This window comes from Primulina huaijiensis, unplaced genomic scaffold, assembly GCF_012295235.1.
Source record: "Primulina huaijiensis isolate GDHJ02 unplaced genomic scaffold, ASM1229523v2 scaffold14171, whole genome shotgun sequence".
In the NCBI taxonomy this organism is placed as follows: Eukaryota; Viridiplantae; Streptophyta; class Magnoliopsida; order Lamiales; family Gesneriaceae; genus Primulina; species Primulina huaijiensis.
The window spans coordinates 119,323-143,092 of NW_027342883.1; the positions used below are offsets into that span (position 1 = coordinate 119,323).

The window sequence follows — 23,770 nt, forward strand, 5'->3', positions numbered from 1 at the left end:
TTATTTTTGACTACGACAACGGTTTTTAAAAACAGTTGTCTATGAGCGTTTTATTTTTGACTACGACAACGGTTTTAAAGAAATCGTTGTCTATGAGCGTTTTTTTTTTAGCTACGACAACGGTTTTAAAACTGTTGTATATTAGCGTTTTTTTTTAGCTACGACAACAGTTTATAAAAAACCGTTGTGTTTCAACTGGTTTTGCGACCGTTTAAGTTAAATTTGTCGCTACATTAGCGACGGTTATACTATACCATCCCTAATTTAAATTTTACGACGGTTAATTTTCTAACTGTCGCCGATGTAAAGATAGCGACGGTTTTACAATAACTGTCGCTAAATTTAGCGAAGGTGGATTTTAACTGTCGCTACTTTTAGCGACAGTTTTGGTAATACCGTCGCTGATCTTAAATCAGCGACGGTTTATACCTAACAGTCGCTATATTTAGCGACGGTTTTTTAATATCCGTCGCTAAATATAGCGACATTTCTTGTAAAAGCGTCGCAAATTTAAATCGGCGACAGTTAAAAAATTAACCGTCGCAATTTGCGACGGTTAAAGTCAAAACTGTCGCAAACTGTCTATAACTATCCCAACCCTCAGTCCATTTTCTACCATACCACTTCACAACACTTCAAATTTTTCTCCCTTACACAATTTTAGTTTCGATTTTCTCTTTAAAATTTAATAAATTCTTAAAATAAAAAATATAGTATTTTCGACGATAAAAGAAAAATATAGTTTGCATATTAGATTGTAAGTTTTTTTTATATTTATTAAAATATTAAAAGTGAAATTTTTTTTTATTTTACTGCATAAATTAGCGACGGAAATCATACAAAACCGTCGCTAAAATTAGCGACGAAGTTTATAAAACACTGTCGCTAAATGTAGCGACGGTGTATGAAACCGTCGCTATTTAGCGACAGTTTAAATTACGACCGTCGCTAATTTTAGCGACGGTTAACGATGATGTCCGTCGCTATTTAATTTGCGACGGTTTTTTAAAAACTGTCGCAAATTGTAACTACCACAACTCTCTCCCACAGTTGTCTTTTAACGAATTATTTAACCACAGGACCTTTAACAACCGTTTTATATACCTACGACAACGGTTTTTCACCATCGTCTTTAGACGTCTACGACAACGGTTTTTCACCGTTGTCTTTGAGCACACCCTTTAACCACAGGGCTTCTAACAACGGTTTTAAAAGGCCTACGACAACGGGAAAAAACCGTTGTCGTAGGCCTTTTTTCTTGTAGTGAATTAACGATTTTAGTCATATTAGTTGCACTTTTTTCCGATTATCGATGAGACATCTGACGTGTCATTAATGTCCGGTGGTATGTCAGCATTTTCCAGTGCCATATGAGTTTTTTCCACTGTAACGTCAGCATTTAAGTGAAAAATTATTAAAATTTGAAAAAAAATAAGTACATATTACTGGACTAAAAAAGTACATATTATCGATAGAGATGGTTCGCCATAAAAACATTTAGATAGAAATTTTACTATGAGATGATATAATAAATAATATATGATATACGAAAAGAATTAAAATATATAGATTACATATGGATATATAAAATTTCAATTACAGTAGAATTTGTGTCAGATACTGAAGGTAACAAATATGCAAAAACAATCGATATTTTCATGACTAAAAAAACAATCAATATTTTATCATTCACACCAAACTATCTCGTAGTAATTTATCTAAACATTTGCCTCTACTTGAGAGATCTTGGTGTAATGTTTCTCGATCTGTCAAAATTTTATAAATCTGTCTCAAATCTAAACTGGCGGCTTTGCCAAGAACCACAATATATATATCCGTTTTTTTATGATATTATAGAAACGAGGAGTAAAAAAGATTATTTCAACGAGGGCTTTTAAATTTGGTTGGGCTGAAAGTTTCCAGACCCAGTATGGCTCTAGTCCAGTATCGGTCGGGCCATGTGATGAAGGAGGCCCAATATTTTATGGACTTGGCCCAAACACTCGCAAGACTGAGGCCACCGGCATTGGTAAAAGATATATATTTATTTTTAGGGATTTTATTTATTTGGAAATCATTGCACCACCAACGTAAACTCTCTTTTTTTTCTTTTTGTTTGGAAAATGATTTATTATAATTCTTCAAAAAGTTTAAATTTATTTTCTTTATAAATTAAACCACCTCTTCACCTTCTAAATTCTAATAATTATTTTCCAAATAATTACTCAATTTTCTTATCTTTATTTTTCAACCATTCTCAACTTTAAATACAGTATCCTGACACCATACTAGAATTCTCAATAGATTGTGATGAAAACAATTATATTATAATTATAATAATAATAATAAATAAATAAATAAATAAATCAGTTTTTTTCTACTGTTTTTCGAAACTGAATAAATAAATAATTATTTTCGGGCCCATCGAAAATTAATTAATTAATTTTTTAATCGGCTACTAATTATTACCTCTAGGTTCAAGATCAATTGGGATCAATGAATAAATTAAGCTTTCACACTCAATCATGCCAAATAAATAATTCTTAAGCCTTAATCATTACATCAACAATTACTTATATATAATTTATACTTTCCACGTGTTTCACCAAATCTCAAGTTCTTGAAGAAGGCGTACTTGAATATACATATTAATCCTTATCATGAGTTTGCATGCATGAATTTTTTATTCATTTTTCAAGACAAAGATGTTTTGCCCAACTGAAAATGATGCATCACTTTTTATTTTATTTTAAAATATAGATGATATCTTCTAAAAGTATATTTGGTTTATTACTTTAAAAATAGATCGTTTGTAACATGATCTCGTGAATATACGTCAGTGAGATAGGTTTACTATCTCTATATTTAGAGTGAAAAAGATTTTTATGTGTTGAGTCGGGTAAGATATTCATATTATAAAATTGAGCAATGAGACGATACTTTAATTTGGAATTAAGGATTATAAACTTGGAAGACAACACATGCATACAGAAATATAAAGTATTACTTAGCTTTTAACTTTATGCATAGATACATACACATACACATACACATACACATACACATACACATACACATGCACGTTCTAGATGAATTCAGTCATTCACCACATACAGTTTTAAATTTCAAATACTATTATATTAAAATAAATTCGTTTCGACTAATTAATTATATTCATATCACGTAGTCATTTCAATTAAAATTTTCTTTTATTAGATGTCTTTTCTACGCTCAATTCAGAATCCCAATTTAATAATTTGATTCTAAAAATCGTTTTANCCTTTTACATGTGCACATAATCTACAATAGATATTCCTCCATATTTCTATGTCGGAAATCGAATCATCGTCGTGGGAATTATTAATTCAATTTAACCAACATAATCCCTTGATTCATTTCTGTCTTTCGAAAACATTTCTTTGTATTTTGCTCCCTTTAATTATTATATTTTTAACCTTTTAAACCCTCACTTAGACTTCAAATCAATACGATACACTAAACAAACAGGGTGGAGACTGGAGCCAAGGCCTAAAGATGTAAAGTTATAAATTTATATTTTTTTAGAAGGAGCAAATATTTTATATATGTGTGTGTGTGTGTGTGTGAATTTTTTTAAAAAAAATTTAGAAAATTTTGACATGAAAAATATTTTAATTGCTTTTAAAGGTAAAGGTATCTGAATTAGGAGCAAATTGCACCAGTCTTAATGTTTTTGAATGCTCAATTTACTATAATTATAAAGTCTACTATTTTTATGAAGGTATTAAATGAGTGTTTGGGAGAGCTTTTAGGAATCACTTCTCGGCTTCTAGCTATCTGGAAGTGTTTTAAGGTGCTTGTGATACTAGCTTTTGTTTCAAATTCTACGGTTTTTAACAGAAAGCTAGAAGCAAGTTTGAGATTTTTTTTTATATTTCTGTTTTTTTGTTAATAATTTAATGTTACAATTTGACACTAAATCCTTAACAAATGTATCATATTCTACAATTGCTCTCAATTATAAATATTTTTGGAGATTTTTTAAAATGTTAAATTTTATTTATACATTAAATTTTTTAAAAATTTATAATGCATTTTTAAATAATTTTCATTTCCATAATTTTTTTTACATATTTTATGCATGCATACAAATTTTTTCATTTGTATTTTTTATTTTTATTAATTTATATAAATTTCAATGCGTTCATGTTATTAAAAAAATTAATTTTGATACAAAATATTCAAAATGTAATAATAATTATATAAATACATTGTCGTTGACGTGAGTACCAAAATTTAGATAATTACATAAGATAAATGTTATATATGTTAATGATATTATTGTCATTTTACTAAAAATTAAGTTTGAAAACCAAGTTTTCTCCAAACAATCAAACTTTAGCTTGTATTATGTTTAGACTCTTATTTCCAAATACTTCCTACTTCTGCTTATCACATATTTTAAATTAATCTCTAGAAGAATTACTTTAAAATAAGCAAAAGCTCTCTCAAACAATATTACACAATCTTGATATATATCTAAATTTAGACACAGCAAGATTATCGAATACTTAATTCTTATAATTAGGAAATTGGCTATATTAAATAGTCTGGTGAACTAGCAAGTCAGTAGTCCTAAGAAAATATAGACCATCTGATTTTTAAATTTTAATTGTTAGCATGCATCCTATAAAGACTTCGAAGAATTTAAATATGTGACTTAGAAGCAATGTTTTAATATATTCAATTAATCGTGGAATTCGTGGAGTCACTCCACATGATTTTTTTAAATAAAATTGCATTAATTATTGAATTGTTGAACACACATCATTCCACGATATCTCTCGATATTATTCTATAATATAGTTTTGGAAGGCAGAGATCTAGGCCACACAAAAAAATTTTTGGATAAAAAATATCAAATAAATACTATATTAATATCCAAATGATAGACAATTTGATAAGTTACCAAACATACGTTGAGCCACGTAATCTAAATTATTTTAAAATTTTTATGTATTTTTAACAGATTATAAAATTCTCTAGCTCTCCTTTATTTTATTTATGATGTTTTCCACGAACGAACTTAATTTGTATGTTTCCATCATGTAATAAAACATATATTTCATACTTATAAGATAAAAGAAGAATAACACAAGTACTTTTTACTTTAAATATATATGTTCTTACATCGTATCAAAAACTGTTTACATTCCCTAAAAAAATTAATAATAACAAATAATAATATCTAGCTAAAAAAAACTATCACACCAAGCCCACGACCTAAGAAATACATGAAACTGAAATGATTTATTACAGCTCCAATTGCAGCAACCACATATGCGATCTGTTTTAAAAAAATCAATTATTAACAAAAGTTACTGAAAATTTGATTTGCACATCATATCTAAAAAAATATGCAAATATGTATCTCAAAATTAAAACTATACAACCGACATTTCTTTTTTAAAAATAATTTCTCCAAAGCTAAATCTACTCACTAATTGTGATTATCGGGTGTAAAGTTGCATTTGGATTGAGTAATTTGAAATCCATGGTTTTAAATTTATTTTTTTAGTGTTATATAAGTTAAATAGAGGAAATTCAAATGCATATACATTATAGTTATACATATCCCAATAGATTTCAAATTGCTCCAATATTCTTAAGGATTTGAAATCCATTGGAATTTGTATAATTTTAGTGTAAATAAGTAGAAAAGTGTATTTGAATTTCTTTAATTTGTGTAAGTTATCTAAACTATAAAAATACATTTAAATTCATGCTGGATTTCAAGAATACTTCCATCCATAACGTAATTTGTTCCGACGCAAAAATTTTTAGCCCTATCTCGCTATATATATATATATATGGTTCCATTTGAAGCAACTGATTTTATTTTATTTTTGAAGAAATGAAGCAATTAATATTTAAACATCGAAAAGGCATGATATCATATATGGAGCAATCAATATTTATATTTATTTAAAGAAATGTGAGGATTCATAATCACACTTTTCCACAACTTATAAAATATGACCCACAAATCGTGCTTTGAACAACTCGATTAGATTTAGTGCATGGAAACTCTATTTTTTAAACTAACGTACTCTATATTTTATGCCAAAAAAAAAAAAATTTGTGACTGTGAACCGTGGACCAAGTAAAATTCTTGGAACCAACAATTAAGGATATCTATCCCACTCAGATTCCTTAATAAAATCCCTTTACACAATTTCTAATTTAATTAATAACTAATTATACAACTAAATTCACTCTTGAATATGAAGCAATTATCATGTGACAAATCAATATATCAAATCACATATTGATATACATGTTATAATAGTTAATTAAAAATATCGTGCGCCTAGCTAGGTGGATCAATTTTATCTTGAACCAGTTAGATCGTATTGCATTTTAAAGAAAAATATGATCGCACGATACTTCCATAATAAATCGAACATAATGGAAGAAGTTGCGAGTGATTCGATAATCCTTATATAAATGACATGGCGGATTTTTTAATATTAAATATCATGAAAAATAGTCAATCTAGTATGTCAAAGTCGAGTCTTAATCTTTAACTTTGTTTTTTTCCAACGTCACGTCAATATTTTCGGTATCAAGTATATCATTCGTTTGGAGTTACGTTGATATCCTTGGTTATAACTCAAATATATTTTCCCAACCATGAGACATTAATCCTGATCCAGTTAGGACACATGATATCATTATAAATTATTGAGATCTTTCATTTTGTATTTCATTATTTAATTTGATAGATACTTTACTAATTATAAGAAATTATATGTTTATATATTTTAGATATCGATCTAGCTAGATTAATTATCGAAAAAATGTAAATTATTCTCATTAATTCGAATATATCATGTTGGTGACAGGTGTCAATCCACTGTAACAATTCTAAATCTCAATAAATTTGAATCAAAATAGCATCACAGTGAATCTATTTTTAAAAAAGTTACACATTCCTCGATTCTTTCGATTTTGTCCCTAAAGTTCAAAAATTTTTTTTCCTATTTTCGTTCAAATGTAATCTGCTTCTTTTGTTTTGAAAAAAAAAATCAAGTATTAATGATAAATACTAGTGTGTGAAAAAGTAGGCTTGATATTGTAATATATATCATATTGTTTTGTAAATATGACATGAGATAATTACATTCATGTACCTAATCGTATCCAATTATTTAGAGTTAAAGTTTAGATTATGATTTTAATACTTACTTGAAAATCCTATAATTCTAAATAAATTCATAAATGGATCCCTCTATTTTGAGATAAATAATACAGTAACCGACTTTTTGGGAACGAGATACATGGTAGTCTTGAAATATACAGTTCTTTCCAATATATATATATGAAAAAAAGAGAAAAAAATTCTAAAAAATGATACAAACCAACGCGCAAATAGGCGCGTGAAAGGGATTATAATTGTCAAAAGCAAAAAAATAATTGCATATTTTATGACAAAAATCAGAGACGATCGCGCTCAACTCGTCAGATTTCGCAAGAATATATATAATATGAGGGATTTCGATCAAACTATAAATGTAAACGCAATGAATCTACACAAAATCTGATCTGCAATAATAAATCACTGAAACCAGAGTCTTGACAGCTTAAAAGGCACGGCATCTGAATATTCCATAGCCAAACATTTTTCAAGAAATTTCATTTCCTAAGAAAACAACATGGGAAGCAATTATTTTGGAGACGGAAATAGTAGCCATGAAAGAGGGTTTTCTTCTTCTGCTTCTTCTTCGTCAAGAAAAGGCAAAAAGAACGGTTCGGATAAGCCGAAACAGCCACAGAGAGGACTCGGGGTTGCTCAGCTTGAGAAGATTAGGTTACACACTGAATCGGGTCGCAATTATCCTCCTCCTGTTCATAACCCTTATGCACAGAGTTTCGGCCAGGTTTTGGATTGTTCACTTTTAACATTTTCGGTTGATTTAAAATGTGTTTTTTTCCATCATTTTTTTTATTGACGATTCCTTGATGGGGATTTATATGTATGTGTGTGTGTGTGTGTGTATTTATATGCTTTCTTGATGATTTAATCAGCAGGAGGATATGAGATTACGAAGCTCGTATGCATCGTCGCCTTCCCATCCTCCTTACTCCTTTCCGGGAGCTCATGGAGTCTGGGTAAAATCATTTTTCCTCGGCTAATATGATATTTATTCGATTTTTATCATCATAATTTACTATATTTTGAAAAACATGTGAATTAGGATTCTGAAAGATTTTCTTGCAATATAATATAATAGGAGATTTTTGACTTGATACAGGAGATGATTTAGCTGGTGGGATTGTTAATTTGTGACCTTTTATCATGTTACAATAATTTTCCAGTTTTCTGTACAAAAAAATTAAAAATGTCTATATGATCTTTTAACCCTAGAGGTCAAGAATTATATCCGATTTTAGGAGAAGCTCATGAGTTAACTCCTATCACGATTATAGCATATCCCTCTTTAAAAAAAATCATTTAATTTATAGATTAGCTTCCTTATTTAGTACAGAAAATTGTTGTCTAATTGATCATACAAAATCTAAATGATAAGATTTATGGTTTTATTTTCCTCTTTTCAGCTACCATATATTGAATTCTGGATTTTGGGTTAATTGAGGTATCATGGATAATATAAATTAATTTATATATATTTGATTTGGTTAACAGATAACAGACATATATAGTTCAAAAGATCTTTGAATTTGAACCATTTCTATATTTTCCTAAATGTTTTTACTTGCCCCAATTTTGCTAGCTAATTAAGTAAATTTGATAGTTTAATCTTTCAAACACGTCCTTATTTCAGATGGGCTTTCAGGATTTAGATAGGGCAAATATCAGCTATAGAGAATCCCAACAAGGCAATGTGGCAAGGTTTGTTTGTATATTTTTTATAAGGCAAAAACTTGTGTGAGACGGTCTCACGGGTCGTATTTTGTGAGACAGATCTTTATTTGAGTTATCCATAAAAAATATTATTTTTTATGCTAAGAGTATTACTTTTTATTGTGAATATTGGTATGGTTGACCCGTCTCACATATTAGGATCCGTGAGACAGTCTCACATGAGACTCACTCTTTTTATTAACTCGCCTTATTTACTTCAAATCTTTTGTTACATCCCATTTAATAATTTCCATGAACTTTTGTTGTTCGTTTGCCGAAAGGCGATAAACACGAGAAACGTATTCAACGAAAAATAGATAACGAGTCAAATATATCAATTCTCGTTAAATTATTCCAGATTTATTTATTTCCATGCATATTTATGTTTTTTTTCCTTGCACAAAATTTTAGGTCTCTAAACAATTATTCTTTGAACTAAACAGATGGCCACCGGGCAATGCAGACGTAGAACACCTATATTCTATGCAGCCAAGCATGACTACAAGATCTTTCTTGGATCCCAATGTTGAGGTACTTCGTTACATTAAAATTTATAAAAAAAGAAGACATTCGTTCAAGATAGAAATAACCTTCCATTGATTAATACCATTTTCGTGGTATCTATAGCGACCATACAATATGAATGACAAGAAAGACGGCCGGGACGATCCATTCACGTACAACGATCAAAATTCTGAATCTAGTGGTTGTCAAGACATAGATTTGGAGCTCAGGCTGTGATCATTTGGAGAGAAACTACTCTACGCTCATTAATCATAGGCTCACAAAACCTGTTCATATATTTTCTTGTTGGATTCTATTCAAATTTCGTTCGAAATGTAGAACATGAATTTGCACTGAATGGAGAAACAAAAAAATTGCATTGTTTGGGCTGGAGAGATTGACACATGTTGTGCTTGAATTTGAGGTATGATCATGCAATAAATGTTGATATTATTAATTTTTACCAGCTAGCTTCTGCGAAAGATTTGGTAATCTGTAAAGGTAGGATCGATTAATATAGTGTTTCATGGGTTTTATATATTTTTATGGAATATATTCGGTTATTTTGGTACCTAATTAATTGGGAGAAACATGAAGCATGTGGAGGGGCCATTTCAAGATCTTATGTTCCCTAATTATGCTCCATCTTTTGTTAATTATATATACACTTTTGCTATGCTGTTTACCAGGTACATTATATAGATGAACGTAATCTCATTAGTGGACACAGAAATAGACACGGTTGGTGAGCATTATAGCAAAACTATACATAAACAAACAAACATATAGAATGTAGTTTTCCCAATGAAATTTTAATTTATTCAAAACATTAAATTGGATTATCACAACATTACTTCGTACTACGTACACCAATTTGCTATGAAATTTAAAGAAACTTTTGTGCAAGCTTCGACTTCGATTATGTCTTATTTAATATACAATTTTTAAATTTGGAGAGTGTGTTGGATTAACAAAATCTCTCATCCTAAGGCCTCGTGAACTTGAGAGCATGAGAACTAAATTTATTTTATATATTTTACCCTAATGAGCTGCTTCTTCAAGAGATTCTAGACAAGCAAGTTTCTTATTAGTTCCAACATTCATTATTACTTTGTGTTATGATTGAAAGGTGTATGTAAACATATATCCCTTTTTATAAAGATGTCCCAACTTTATGAAACAAGTTTAGAAAAATTTATTGACTTAAATTATATTAGTTTCATTAATTGTGTAACACATGATTTTGGTACCGTAAAGATAAGCTTTCCCGACCTTCGTTTTCGCTTTTTCTCTCTGGAAGAAATCTTTTTACTTTACGTTTCTAGTGTATTTTAAATCTGATCACTTTTCAAAAATATTTGATCACTATATTATATTCTATTTTAATACATTACATATCGAAATTTTAATTTAATGTGTGTGAGTTTTTATAATATAGAGGTGAAATGTGTTTAATTTTTAGAAGATGAATGATATATTAACTATTAATTTTTTTTAGGAGGTTTTATGTTGTTTAGACTTTTTTTCGTATCCTTAGGTACTCTTTGGTATGGTTGATGAGATAGTAATTGATCGTTCAATCAACCAAGCAACATATAAAATCAAACTCGATTTAATTTATCGATATTCAATATTTCAAGAACCGAGCAATTATAACTCAATGATTATTTCTCAATCGAGCATATCATCCTTTCTATTTTTTTCAACCTCTTGTTACTAATCAAATTCAAAATATCAAATGGATAAATGGCTTATAACGTACATACTAGAGATATTGGGATTGAAGCATCTCATCTTTCCAATCACCGTTATGCACTAGATTAGCGAATGTAATTACACATATAATAATATTTAAATTTTCAAAATTATATGTATTTTCCATCATGTATTAGTTTACCTAAAATACCCTCGTTATTTTTCAAATTTCTCTCGTATTTTTAAAAGAGTGGAACCTGATGATTATTTTATAAATATTTAAAATAATCCCTATCGCTTTTTTCTAATATATATTTTTATTAATATATTTTTTTAAAAAAAATTAGATTGTAAAAATGAATATATGAATTAAAGTATATAAATTAATATTATATCCACTATATTACACCAAGTCTATCTATTATAAAGTTTTGAAACATTTTCGAATCTTCAAAACGCATTAGAGGTATTTTGTTATCTAATCCTAATCAACAATTATTTTTAAAAAATATCTACAATATATTTCGAACACTCGAGAGGTTATTTTTTGAAAAAATATTTATTGATTTCATTTTTCTAAATATCCCAACACGTTAAACAATCTTGGGCCCACACGGAATTTTAATTGGAAGCTAATGACTTCCTAAATATATTCTCAATTCTCAGCCATAAAAAAATTAATGGAATTAAAGGAAAAATTAAAAATATTAATTCTGAGTCTTGTCCGCAAAATCTCAGTTGACGTTTTTGACCCCTCAATTCCTTGTCATTTGCCACTATAAAAGTCCCATGCAGCCGAGGATAAAAAGGCAACAAGAGCAAAATGAGGCAACCCCTTGAAGCTCCTTCAATGGCCAATTTGCTGAAAACTCTCGTTCTTTTTTCTCTCCTCGTCGGCTGCACCACCGCACGGATTTCCTCCGTCAACCATTACGAAAGCGGTGACGCCACCGGATATGGAGAAGCTCCTCACACTGGAGAAAACGAGAACGGATCAAATGATCCACCATATTCCCAAAACACGTCAGGTGATGACGATCGTCAAGACGGTGAACCCAAACCAGAAACAGAACCAGAACCAGAACCAGAAATTCTCCCGAAGAATCCCAATCATCTTCAAGAAGAAGACGGCCCCAACGGCAACGAATCTCCATCTTTGTTTCCGAAACTCCGGTTTTCATTCTTACCATTTTTCGGGAACCCGTGGAAACCTGGAAAAGGCCAAGAAGATGAACAAGAAAATGCTGCCCCTGAAGAGGGCGAACCGGATGCCGAATTCCTAGGTTCTTGGATGATTCACTCCGAGGATTCCGGGGTTTCTGCAATGCATATTCAATTGTTACCTAATAACAAGGCTGTATGGTACGATACAACAAATCTTGGTTTGTCTGACATAGAAGCTAATCCTAGGAGATGCAAGCCACGGGTTGGGGGAAGAAATAAGGATCCGAAGCAGGATTGCACTGCCCATGCCATAGAATATGATGTGGAGACGGCTGAAATTAGAACCTTAAAGGTTTGATGCTTTCTCTGAGTGTAATTTTTCTAAAATTGAAATTTTGCTATCTAAATATATATTTAGATCCGTCCCTTTAATATGTTAAGTAATATTGCATGCACGCATGAGAGAATCTTACGGGAGAGTAAAGGATGAGAATAATTTGATATATATGAGGGTGAAAATTATGTGCAAGATTTGAATATCTTTTGACTGGGGGAGACATTATGCATGCATGCATTTAATATTCAGGTAAAGTGGTTTATATTTTGGTTTACGTTCACTTTGCCCCATCCTTGTCTGAACGCTTGATCAGGAAGACATATAAAGTAAATTTTGTAATGTCTATTAAGATTTATATGAACAAGAGCAGATCACTTCAAGATCGACTCTGGTATCTTGGTTTATATGTTTTTGAATTCCTTGAATTTTTCTTACTTAAGAGTATACAGCAGTTGATGTAGTAGTGCTTGTGGCTTAGCTATCAAAGCATTTGAAAAAAAATAATAAGCAAGAAATATTCAATTTTAAACGACAAAAGCAAATAGGATTTCTGACAATTTAAAATAGTTTAAAATTCACATTTTTAATTTTTAATAAATTGATGAAATAGGAAAATATGTTGATATCTTCTTCGCACAATAATATTTTTGTACTGACTCAATTTTATAAAAACTCAGATGACGTCCGATCCTTGGTGCTCCTCCGGAGCCCTGTCCCGGAAAGGCGCCCTCATCTCCACTGGTGGCAACCAGGATGGTTTCCGAAGCATCCGGATCCTTGAGTCCTGCGACTACTGCGATTTTAAAGAAAACGACAAGGCTCTGATTGGCAGCAGATGGTATGCAACCCAACATGCCCTAGAAAACGGGAGCTTCGTCCTAATTGGTGGCCGTGCCTCACACAACTATGAAATCTTCGCCCCTGACCAGCTGGAATCTACGACCACGATGTTCGGTCTCCCTCTCCTAGCAGAAACAAACGAAATGGGAGAAAACAATCTCTACCCTTTTGTAAACCTCCTCCCAGATGGAAACCTCTTCGTTTTTGCAAACTACAAGTCCATCATTCTCAACCCATATACGGGAGAAACAGTTCGCACGCTCCCGGACTTGCCGGGCGGGACAAGAAACTACCCACCATCGGGTATGTCGGCCCTTCTCCCGATTGACCTCAATAGAAATGATGATGAGGGTAAACTCGAGGTTGAAGTGATTATCTGTGGAGGAAACACTCGAGACTCTTTCGAGTATTCTGATACAAAACGCCCAAGAAAATTCTTTGCTGCTTTTAAAGACTGTGGAAGGTTGAATCTGAACAAGAAAGGGTCTAACTGGGAGAAAGAAGACATGCCTTCGCCTCGAGTTATGGGGGATTTGCTGCTGCTTCCAACTGGAGATGTGCTGATTATCAATGGCGCTAAGGCGGGTACTTCCGCATGGAATGCAGCAGATATTCCTAATCTAAACCCAGTAATGTATTCTCCAAATAAAAAAGCCGGTCAACGGTTTAAAGAGTTGGTCCCAACAAACATAGCCCGTATGTATCACTCGTCCTCAGCTGTTTTACCAGATGGGCAGATTCTTGTAGCTGGAAGTAACACTAATCCTTATTACATGCACGATAAAGCTCGCGATCCGACTATGATATACCCCACCGATCTTCGAGTGGAGAAATTTTCTCCACCGTACTTGGCTCCTGCGCTAAAGAAATATCGCCTGGTGATAGTTGAAGATTATTCGGACAAGAAACTTAAGTACGGAGATGAAGTTAATATTCACATTCAATCGGATGCAGGAGAAATAGATTATGACAAGATTAAGGTTACAATGTACTCACCCCCTTTCACAACCCATGGCTACTCGATGAATCAGAGGCTTCTGATTTTGAAGTTGAAGAAAGCTGGCGATGGTGCAATTACCGTGGTTGCTCCACCATCTGGAAGGCTTGCTCCTCCGGGATACTATCTTCTTTTTGTTGTTCACCAGGATGTGCCTAGCCGTGGAATGTGGGTGCATATTGAGTAGCAGACCTTCGTATCTTTATAATACGCTGTGACTAACAAGAAACACAGAAATCTGACTGTAACCTGGTTGTTCACCGCACTTGATTCAATAAATTAATTTGATTCTTTAACTACATTATATCGTTCACAATAGGACGAGGAATACAAGATTTCTTGAGTACTGCACACTGCCGAGTAGTCGTGTTGTCATTGTGGAGCACCACACGGTTCATCAAGACACACAGATTGCCCATTAAAACTATCTCAAAGAAGGAATGAGTATTTATTACATATGTCTAGTAACTCTCTATAAAGATGCATTAAAGAAAATTTATATGAATGATTGTTTGCCATTTGAGAACAAAATGCAAAAAAAAAAAAAAAAAAAAAAAAAAANAGCATGGATCATCCTAGCACATGTGCCTGCGGATTGAGTGAACAGATCTTGATTCTTGAATGAGGAATCCTAAAAAATTCTATATTCTTTTCAACAATATCTGTAATTTCCTGATCTTATGTCCTCGTCTTTTGATTAATCTCAATACATAACAAGTGGATGTCAAATAGCTCATGACATTGAAAGAAATTTCAAGAGTTAGCACTCAAATACCAGTTTACCACGTAAATGGCAAATCCACCAGGAAATAAGGCCTTTCAGCAACCCTTTATGAAATTACACAGTTTAACTCAAATAGTAACTCACCATTATCAAAATTCTTACCATAAATAAGAAATTCCATTGGGGGATTCAATCCATTCCCTCGAGTGAGATTTTCCATATTCGATAGAAACCATCCTATGGCATCATCAGGCTTTCCCAATACTACTTCAGGATGGTGCTCTTGGCAGCCACACCCACTGAAGAAAAGCCTAACAGAGGAGTCCCAAGATAGTGAGGTGACGGAGATGAGGGTATGGGAAACATTTGCAAAAGCAATCTTTACAGTTTTATAGATACTGATCCAAAATATTTAATCACTGCATTCAGCAAGCTAGGCTATAAACTAAGGACGGGTAAGTTGGGAGGTTCGAAAATAAAATCTTATATGCTACTTATTCAGAAGGATTTAAGTAAAGATTCCCACAATACTGCTTTCACAGGAGGGTAATGTTACGAGTTTAAATCACAATATGGCAGAAAATTAAAGCAATAACAGAACTATGTATGAGTATGAAAAGGAGTTAAATGTCATCACAGGGATGGTTGGCACAATAGTGTGTTCACACTAATCGACAGAATGGTGCTGACTACTGAGGACAAAGTCACAAAACAGAAGTAGGACGAGTTCCTGCAGAGTGCAGAAGAAAGGCGTTATCTGATGGCTACCAACATCATAGACATAAAAAGAGATTTTGTTCTTTGCAGTCATATCTTCTGCAGACATTTTTCATAGATTGTAATGATCATGAATGAAACGTCCTATATCATCCCACTTAGCTTCTGTTAGCAAATATATGTTCTTCTCACCTTGTCCTCGTCCACAATAAATCACAACAATTATAACTATGATCAGCAACTCTAGCAATAAAACGCAATTTAACAATATTGGTAAAAGTAGTAACACCATAAATCATTCATTAGCAACAATGAAGCATGCCCATATTTAAGTTCAGGAATCTGTGTAATATCCGAGAAGTGGAGCATCCACATAAATTAAGTAATCCAATTACCATAAAATATTATTGTTTCCTCAGTTCCTAATTAGAAAGAGTACAAGAACACCCAGAACTCTCCTCGCTATTAAATCTGAGTCGTGTATTTTTTAAGTACATAGCATATATCGATACAAAACGAACTCAACAAGAACCGAGTCCAGATTATATCACCTACAAACCGATTACACAACACAAATATATATCCCCAAAACAATGAGCAAAGTACCAAACAAGGCCAACCCCACATGGGTTTCCTCTCCAAGAATCATCCCAAAAACTGCAGTGGCAGCAAAGGTAGTGCCATTGGTCACAGGCACAGCTAAAGAAATAGGAGAATCGCTCAAAATGGCAAAGAAAGTGGCTGAGGCTGAAAGATTTATCAGGAAAGGCAAAGTGTACTGCCAAATCAACAGAAGCTTCAGCCATTTCTTGAGCTGGGAAGCGTCTGATTGAGGCGTAGATTTAAGCTCTTGGTCCCATATGAGTGCACCTTTGCGCATTAGGGCATTCGTCGCCCCCCAAACAAGGCCTATTGCCACCATCTTCTCAACATCTTTTCCAAGCATTTCCCCGCGGAGAATACGATAATACTGTAAAGTTCAGATTTTATGCCGCTCGAATTTGCCCTCTAGATCGAGTCTTCTACCATCCAATCCTCCCTTGTTGAAGATCTAAGCCAAACTTGTTACGGTGTGGAATGAGTAGAGTCGAGTGGAACTTGGATTAATTTTGAAATATTTTATTATATTTCATAAAATAATATTATTATATAAAAAATATTAAAATTGTCTTTTTTATATCTTAAGAACTCAAATTCAAGATTTGATTATATATATAAACTAATTCGTAAATTAATTTACAATAGAATCCAAGTTCGCATCAAACTGATTTGAATTGACCTCCAATTAAAATTTATGTAGTATAGTTTGAATTTGATTCATTTAAACCCCTATATTATTTAATTATTGTATTGATATAAAACGATGAATTTCAAGAATAGTTGTAAATATAATATATATGTTTATACTAAATTAAAATGAAGTGAAAATTTAATTTTCAATATCAATGTATGATATAGTTTGCCATAATTGATTTTAGCTACACCATTTATGTCTTCCCTTGATTTTAAGTGATCTATGAAAGCATACGATTTAAGAAACATATTGCTGAAATTACATTACAAAATGCAAATTATATAGAGGATTTAATACTAACAGTTTTTACAACACAAAAAATACAATTTATCAAAATCTCATGATAAATTCAATTCAAAATCTTACGATATAATTATTATAAATATCGTTATACAATATATTTGCAATATCTTTACAATTACTCTCTCCGAAAATGTGCATCATTCACCAATGTTTTGGAAAAAGTGAAACATCCAAATTATAACACATGTCAAGAACAAAGAAGTCTAAAAGGGACGAATTGGATACATATCAGAAAATTTCTTCTTTTCAACAAAATAACCAACTTAACTATACTATTTTGCGCTTGTTATTTGAATAGCAGCTTATTATATAAATATTGTCCTCTCCTGTATATCTCTATCAACTTTTGAGTTCATTCAGGACAAGGTAGGTGACCAAAATATAACGCAGGCCTGTTTTGTGATAAGCTTTCATTCAAGCCTTCATTTTTCATTTCCAGAAAGCCAAGATTGGTCTGTCAAATCCGGATTTGGTACCCGATAAGCCTGACGTTATGTTTTCTACCCTTCGGAACCCTATCTGCCATTGTCAAACAAGAACTCCAAAATCAGAAACTTTCTAATGTAACTTCGAAAAAATTTAATAAGTCGAGCATATTACCTTGTCTAGCAGTATATCCTGAAAATCTTCTGGAGGTATCTCAATATTTTTATAGTTAGCAGCAGCAGTCTGCAAAATAACCAGATGGATGTTTCAGGAGAAATTTGACCTAATAAACATTATGTAATTTTGCTTCAATTGTTTAAGAAGAGAAACCCCGAATCGAAAAATAACCATCTTTACATCCATTCCATAAAACTCTTCAATGGTATAGTTCATCGATTATGGTCTAGTTCATCTATTAGTAAACACGAGATAACATGCAGGCTAGGATGATTTGATTGCTCAGATCTAGTATACAACAAAATTCATTATAAGCATTTAGTTGGAAAAGAATATACCTCAGAGACCAAGCCGATTCTTATAATATGAGCTCCACGGTTGAGGTTCCAAAATGAGAACACCACCCCTGCCACAAGAATGCACACAGTTCACAAACGAATTTTCAAGTAATATATATGAATAAAAAGCAGGTCAACACCATTAAGACAACTGAGATATAACTGTGTGCATGAAATACCGGTAGGAGAAGAGTCCAGACTCTCCTGAATAAAGTAATCAGCCCATCGTCACCCCAGTTCAGATGTATCCATTTGGTCACACTTAAACTAGCGACAGAATGAAAAAAAACTGATTAGCACATAAAGGAGGTAACTAAAACTTAATGTCAGCCGGAGAGAAAAAAGATTACACATTATTCAAACATAAGATTTTTTCTGAATAACTTGAATCAATATATGAGATATGCCTTTTTTAGGGTTTGTATGTGCCATCTATCGGTTTGTTTAGGATTTCACTAGTCATATGAGGTCAGCAGAATCATAAGATTCAGAAAATCATATCACCGTAGCCAGAACGAGCTCCTACATATTACCAAAGAACTGCACTGTAGTATGTATTTGCAGGTGGGCGCCAACTCTGAACAACATTTCCTTTCTGAAAAAAAACTATCTTTAACATATCTTTGTTCAATGCAGCTTCTGTCAGTGACTCATTTGCATGGTTCTTCATGCCATTTACCAACTCAGCGTCAGCTGATGTGTTATGAGTACTTGTCTTCAAGACTTTCCTGAGAGTCCAATATGCATCCTGAACTCGATCTGGAGACTGGAATATATGAATTATTGTTATTATTCCAGTCTAAAGATAACGTTCAAAAAGATTTGGTGGTTGGTGCAAAAAGAAAGGGGTGTGTAGAAAATTTGGTGCAAGATTAACAATTATTCAAGTTTATCAACTATTAGTTTTCATAGCACATGCATTGCGTTTGTTTAAATTAATATTATGTATTGAATTTATGTAATATATTTTTGTTTTAAAAGTATTTTTTTAGTGATGTTATTCTAAATTATATTTAATTATTTATAATTCTAATACATATGAAAAATTAGAAATGCATTAGTCTTAATAGATATAGTTTTTTTGAAAAAAAAATCAATTTATCCTTCGAATACATTATTGTTTGAATACATGATTTATATCATTTTTTTGCAATCAAATATTAATAAAATTTGGATGCCTGCAATCAAATTGGAAAAAATATATTTAAAAAACTCTTTACAAAAAGCCAAATCATAAGAGTTACGGATATGGTGGTTACAAATTTTGAGGAAGATAATGAATTTTTAAAAAAATGATAAAGATAAGGATTAAAAAATTATGTTTTGACATCTTTGTCCTTTAACAAAAAAAATGAACGTGTATTTTTCTAGGCTATATATGTAATTCGACATTAGTGTCACATTAACCACTACAACAAAAATGGCTTTTCGCAACGCGCAAATTCGTTTTTCGCGGCGCACATTGCACGCTGCAAAGTTGCAAGCTGTTAAAAGTTCAAGATTATCCGCGGCGTGCATAAGCACGCCGTTAATACATTTATCCGCAGCGTGCGTAGGCACGCCGTTAAAACTATTATTCGCGGCGTGCCTACGCACGCTGTTGATAGTCATAGCATAACCGTCGCTAATTAGCGACTTTTAACATTCCATCGCTATAATTAGCGACGGTTTTAAAATCCGTCGCTAAGGATATTTTAAAAGTCCGTCGCTATGCCAAATCCGTCGCTAATCTTGATATTACAATAAAAAAAATTTACGTTTATAATTTAATAAATCTTAAAAAACCTACACTATAATAACAATATTCATCTTAACTAACATTTAAAAATTTACAAAAAATTGAAACAAAAAAACGTACCTTAAATCGAAACTTAAATTGCTTAGGAGAGAAAAATTTTAAGTGTTTTGAAATAGTGTGGTAAGAAATGGTTCGACTGGTGATATTTAAAGACAATTTGCGACGGTTTTGATTTTACCGTCGCTCTTAGCAACGATTTTGTATTTAACCGTCGCTAATGGCGACGGCTGTTAATTGGTCGCTAATAGCGACGTACTTAGACCGTCGCTATTAGAGACGGTTATAATATAACCGTCGCTAATTTGAATTTTGCGACGGTTGTAGTTAACTGTCACTAATATTAGCGACGGTTTTACTTACACTGTCGCTAATATAGCGACGGTTTTAAAGAAACCGTCGCTAATATTAATATTGCGTCGGTTTTCAAAAAACCGTCGCTAAATATTAACGGCGCACATTTACATACACGCTGTCGTCTCTATAATTTTTTAACGGCACACATAAACGCACGCTGCGGATATTACTTATCCGCAGCGTGCTTTAAAAGATAAGTAATATCCGCAGCGTGCTTTTAATGCACGCTGCGGATACTGTCAACTGCAATAATATCAACAGCGCACATATGAGTGCACGCCGTTAAAAGTAATATTCGCAGCGTGCTTTTAATTAACGGACCGATTCTGTTAGTATAGGTGCCTCAAGTTTAATATATATAGTAATAGATGATAAAAAAAAAAAAGAATTAGGTGCAAAAGAAAGGGGTGTGTAGAAAATCCACCATGTAAAATTCGAGCACGGTAACGAAATTCATTACTAAAATAGAAAGCAGAAGTTTCAAAGTTCCTAGACTCGTGTATTTGACATTTACCTATGTTATTGACCTTTCAGCACTTAATGATTTACACTGATACTTTGAAAATGTTACCTCCATCAATATCAACTCCAAGAATGCTCCTGCAGCCAAATGCTTTTGCTGTAGAAAAAGGATAGAAATCATGGACTCTTCACAGGCCATACAAGGTAAATGATTAGTAAATAATCAAACAGCACAATTAGGTTATGGGATAATTGAGTACCAATAGCAATTGTGATCAACCCACTGTTACAGCCAATGTCAAGGCAATCCTTTCCCTCAAACCATTCACCCTTCATCACCTGTAACCTAGGATCTTTGTCCAAGTCCTTACCAACCTTGTAACACCATAGAAATGACAAATCCCACATTCAGTGTCAGGCAATAAAGAATCGGAAAAATTTTAGCATTTGACATAGTATCACAGGACTATTTGCGACAATTACTGATCCGAAATCTTCTAAAATTCAAAGGCAGAGTTCGGATGGTCAAACAAATTTTATCAATTATAGCAAATATGAACCTAAATAAAAGAAAAGAAATTTATTCATTCACACATAACAATACAACATAACAACTGAAACTATGTAAACAATATAGGATATAAATGAAAAGTGACGAAAAGACGAGAGGGTACCCTATATCCATAGTAGTTTCTGTAATTTCCAAAGATTGCAACTTCTTTTTTATTCTTTCTCTTAGAGGATTCCTGTGGAGTAGAACACGTTACAGCCTCCTTGAGCTCCATGTTTTGCTCATTGTCGTTGTTTCTCTTGCGACTTTTCAAGTATCTGGCATTGCCATTGTTTTCATTTTCTCCAATCATGTTTCACGAATTGTGTGCCCCTTCAATATAAATTAGATCACATTTTGATAAGAAATTTATCAAATTTCTAAGTTTCACGAATGCAAATCTTATTAAATCGCCTTTTTCACATGCTGCCAAATTTCTTGGTCCGCTTGGCTTCTCCGGAAAAAGGGTATATAGGTTCACCTAGCTCTCTCCAGCCAACAAAAACTGTAACCGTGGCGGAAGAAGCGTGGAGGTGTGTATAACAAGTAAAAACAGAAAAGTTTCGTAAGGAACTGAGTTTGGAAGAGAGTTCCAAGCAGAAAGTAAGGGTACGCCGGAAATTCAGAGAAGCTTACCAATGGCCGCAGAGTAGCGGTAATGTAACGGCAAAGATGCGATGGCGAAGGCGGGCTTGGCGGAGGGATCAACAACGGCTGGAACAAACTGAGAAAACTGAGAAGAGGGTTTTACAATGGGCAATGGAAGAGTTCAAGTAATTATGAAAACTAAATTTTCTTATTTTTATCTCATTTTATTACCTTAAATTAAATAGATTGTGAAGGGTACCAATTAATTAATCAATTCAGTTGTTAACTATTATTTAGTACATACTAAATTAATTATATCGTTGTATTCAATATTATATAAATTATTACAATTAAAAAATTAACAATATGTTACATCTACTAAATAAAAACATTCATTTGAATTAAAATTATTGTGATATCACAACTAAATTAATTTAAATTTAAACATTTAGTCAAATTTATTTATAAATTGTATGCTTAATAATCTAATTGTAATGAATGCTTTTAATTATATTATTTATAAAATTTATTATAATATTGTCTAAAATTATAATGTATCACAATAAATATTATATTAATTATAATATATAATTAAGCAGAGCAATGCAAATAATTATATAATACGGTGAAGTAGACATATTAGTATATTACCAGGGAACAAAGGAAATCTAACTCTTTTATAATTTACCAATCGTGGAAATATATATAAAAAAATATTTATATAGAAAATTATGAAAATTATGTAATAAAGATTCTTAATTACATAATATTTGTGAACTCGGTCAAGAAATTTCAAATTCTTATGTCTAGATTGCATTTATTTCGGTTATTCCCTGTTTTAACTAAAAACTAATTTAGAATAAAAAAAGGGTTGCATTTAACCAAAAGACATTGTATCGTAGTTATATAAATAAAAGTGTAAAATATATTAATTACCTAAAATAGAAAGAAAAACATCAGAGGATGATTACGTCATGGATAATGGTTTTAAAAGAGAAATATTTCAAAACTTTATGGTCCAACAAATTTATGCTAATCACAATCCAAACCAGCCTCGTAATTTTCGGTTTTTGCTTGCTTTTTACATGGGCACGTAGGGGTGTCAAAATGCTACACGACCCAACACGAAAAAAATCAGGTTCGGGTTAGGGTTTTCGGGTTCGGGTTAAGTTCGGGTTAGTACCAGGTTATGCGGGTTTCGGGTTGGGTCGCGGGTTGACCCGATTTTTTTTTTGAAAATATTACCTATATTTTTATATATTGTATGTTTAAACAAAATTTATTGTATATATATATGATAAATTTTCATCATTTAATATTTATTTTGTATATTTTTTATTTTTTAACAATTGTTTATTTGATTTAGTAAATATACTTTTAATTTTCTACGATCAAACTTTCAAATTTAAATTGAAAATTTTGTTATTATGTGTTTAAATTAAAATATTATTTTTTTTATTTTTTCGAATTTTTTTCATTAATTTTAAAAAAATAAAAAAAAATTCGGGATAGACGGATTGAGTCGAGTTAGACGAATTCGTGTTCGAATTGGAGGTTTTCGGGTTGCTTCGGATTCGGGTTGAAAAAAAAAATTCAC

The 23,770-nt window shown here is 32.0% G+C and overlaps 4 protein-coding genes across 8 annotated transcripts; 2 read left to right on the forward strand and 2 right to left on the reverse strand.

Moving 5' to 3' along the window:
* Positions 1–7,532: 7,532 nt before the first annotated feature.
* On the forward strand, positions 7,533–9,973 carry LOC140965762 (protein SPEAR3-like). 2 transcript variants are annotated; one of them, XM_073425931.1, is made up of 5 exons: positions 7,533–7,919; positions 8,068–8,151; positions 8,826–8,893; positions 9,349–9,436; positions 9,533–9,973. In XM_073425931.1, exons 1-5 carry the CDS (start codon positions 7,695–7,697, stop codon positions 9,644–9,646), a joined length of 579 nt encoding a protein of 192 aa, XP_073282032.1. In that variant the 5' UTR covers positions 7,533–7,694; the 3' UTR covers positions 9,647–9,973. The 2 variants fall into 2 exon arrangements, with proteins under 2 accessions (XP_073282032.1, XP_073282033.1); XM_073425932.1 differs by having other exon boundaries at positions 8,071–8,151; positions 9,533–9,972.
* Positions 9,974–11,905: 1,932 nt separating this feature from the next.
* On the forward strand, positions 11,906–14,957 carry LOC140965743 (putative aldehyde oxidase Art an 7). The gene is made up of 2 exons (XM_073425900.1): positions 11,906–12,620; positions 13,283–14,957. Exons 1-2 carry the CDS (start codon positions 11,928–11,930, stop codon positions 14,627–14,629), a joined length of 2,040 nt encoding a protein of 679 aa, XP_073282001.1. The 5' UTR covers positions 11,906–11,927; the 3' UTR covers positions 14,630–14,957.
* A 1,297-nt stretch (positions 14,958–16,254) lies between these two features.
* Positions 16,255–16,956, reverse strand: LOC140965744 (uncharacterized). The gene has a single exon (XM_073425901.1). It carries the CDS (start codon positions 16,827–16,829, stop codon positions 16,446–16,448), a length of 384 nt encoding a protein of 127 aa, XP_073282002.1. The 5' UTR covers positions 16,830–16,956; the 3' UTR covers positions 16,255–16,445.
* Positions 16,957–17,672: 716 nt separating this feature from the next.
* On the reverse strand, positions 17,673–22,380 carry LOC140965735 (probable RNA methyltransferase At5g51130). Of its 4 annotated transcripts, none has more exons than XM_073425884.1 (7): positions 22,222–22,380; positions 21,710–21,918; positions 21,296–21,410; positions 21,145–21,192; positions 18,955–19,180; positions 18,081–18,688; positions 17,673–17,999 (listed from the first exon to the last, which is right to left on the reverse strand). In XM_073425884.1, exons 2-6 carry the CDS (start codon positions 21,896–21,898, stop codon positions 18,526–18,528), a joined length of 741 nt encoding a protein of 246 aa, XP_073281985.1. In that variant the 5' UTR covers positions 21,899–21,918; positions 22,222–22,380; the 3' UTR covers positions 17,673–17,999; positions 18,081–18,525. The 4 variants fall into 4 exon arrangements, with proteins under 4 accessions (XP_073281985.1, XP_073281987.1, XP_073281984.1 ...); XM_073425886.1 differs by having other exon boundaries at positions 22,009–22,361; XM_073425883.1 differs by having other exon boundaries at positions 22,067–22,360.
* Between the last annotated feature and the right edge of the window lie 1,390 nt (positions 22,381–23,770).

Bases quoted from the DNA above. Each gene is read 5' to 3' on its own strand.
- LOC140965762 (XM_073425931.1), top strand. From the start codon at position 7,695: ATGGGAAGCAATTATTTTGGAGACGGAAATAGTAGCCATGAAAGAGGG. The intron at 8,152-8,825 runs GTAAAATCATTT...TCCTTATTTCAG, and splicing joins CGGGAGCTCATGGAGTCTGG to ATGGGCTTTCAGGATTTAGA. The intron at 8,894-9,348 runs GTTTGTTTGTAT...TGAACTAAACAG, and splicing joins CAACAAGGCAATGTGGCAAG to ATGGCCACCGGGCAATGCAG.
- LOC140965743 (XM_073425900.1), top strand. From the start codon at position 11,928: ATGAGGCAACCCCTTGAAGCTCCTTCAATGGCCAATTTGCTGAAAACT. The intron at 12,621-13,282 runs GTTTGATGCTTT...ATAAAAACTCAG, and splicing joins CTGAAATTAGAACCTTAAAG to ATGACGTCCGATCCTTGGTG.
- LOC140965744 (XM_073425901.1), bottom strand. From the start codon at position 16,829: ATGCTTGGAAAAGATGTTGAGAAGATGGTGGCAATAGGCCTTGTTTGG.
- LOC140965735 (XM_073425884.1), bottom strand. From the start codon at position 21,898: ATGATTGGAGAAAATGAAAACAATGGCAATGCCAGATACTTGAAAAGT. The intron at 19,181-21,144 runs GTAACATTTTCA...TCCAGTCTCCAG, and splicing joins TGGAGTTGATATTGATGGAG to ATCGAGTTCAGGATGCATAT. The intron at 18,689-18,954 runs GTAATATGTAGG...TTCTGTCGCTAG, and splicing joins TACTACAGTGCAGTTCTTTG to TTTAAGTGTGACCAAATGGA.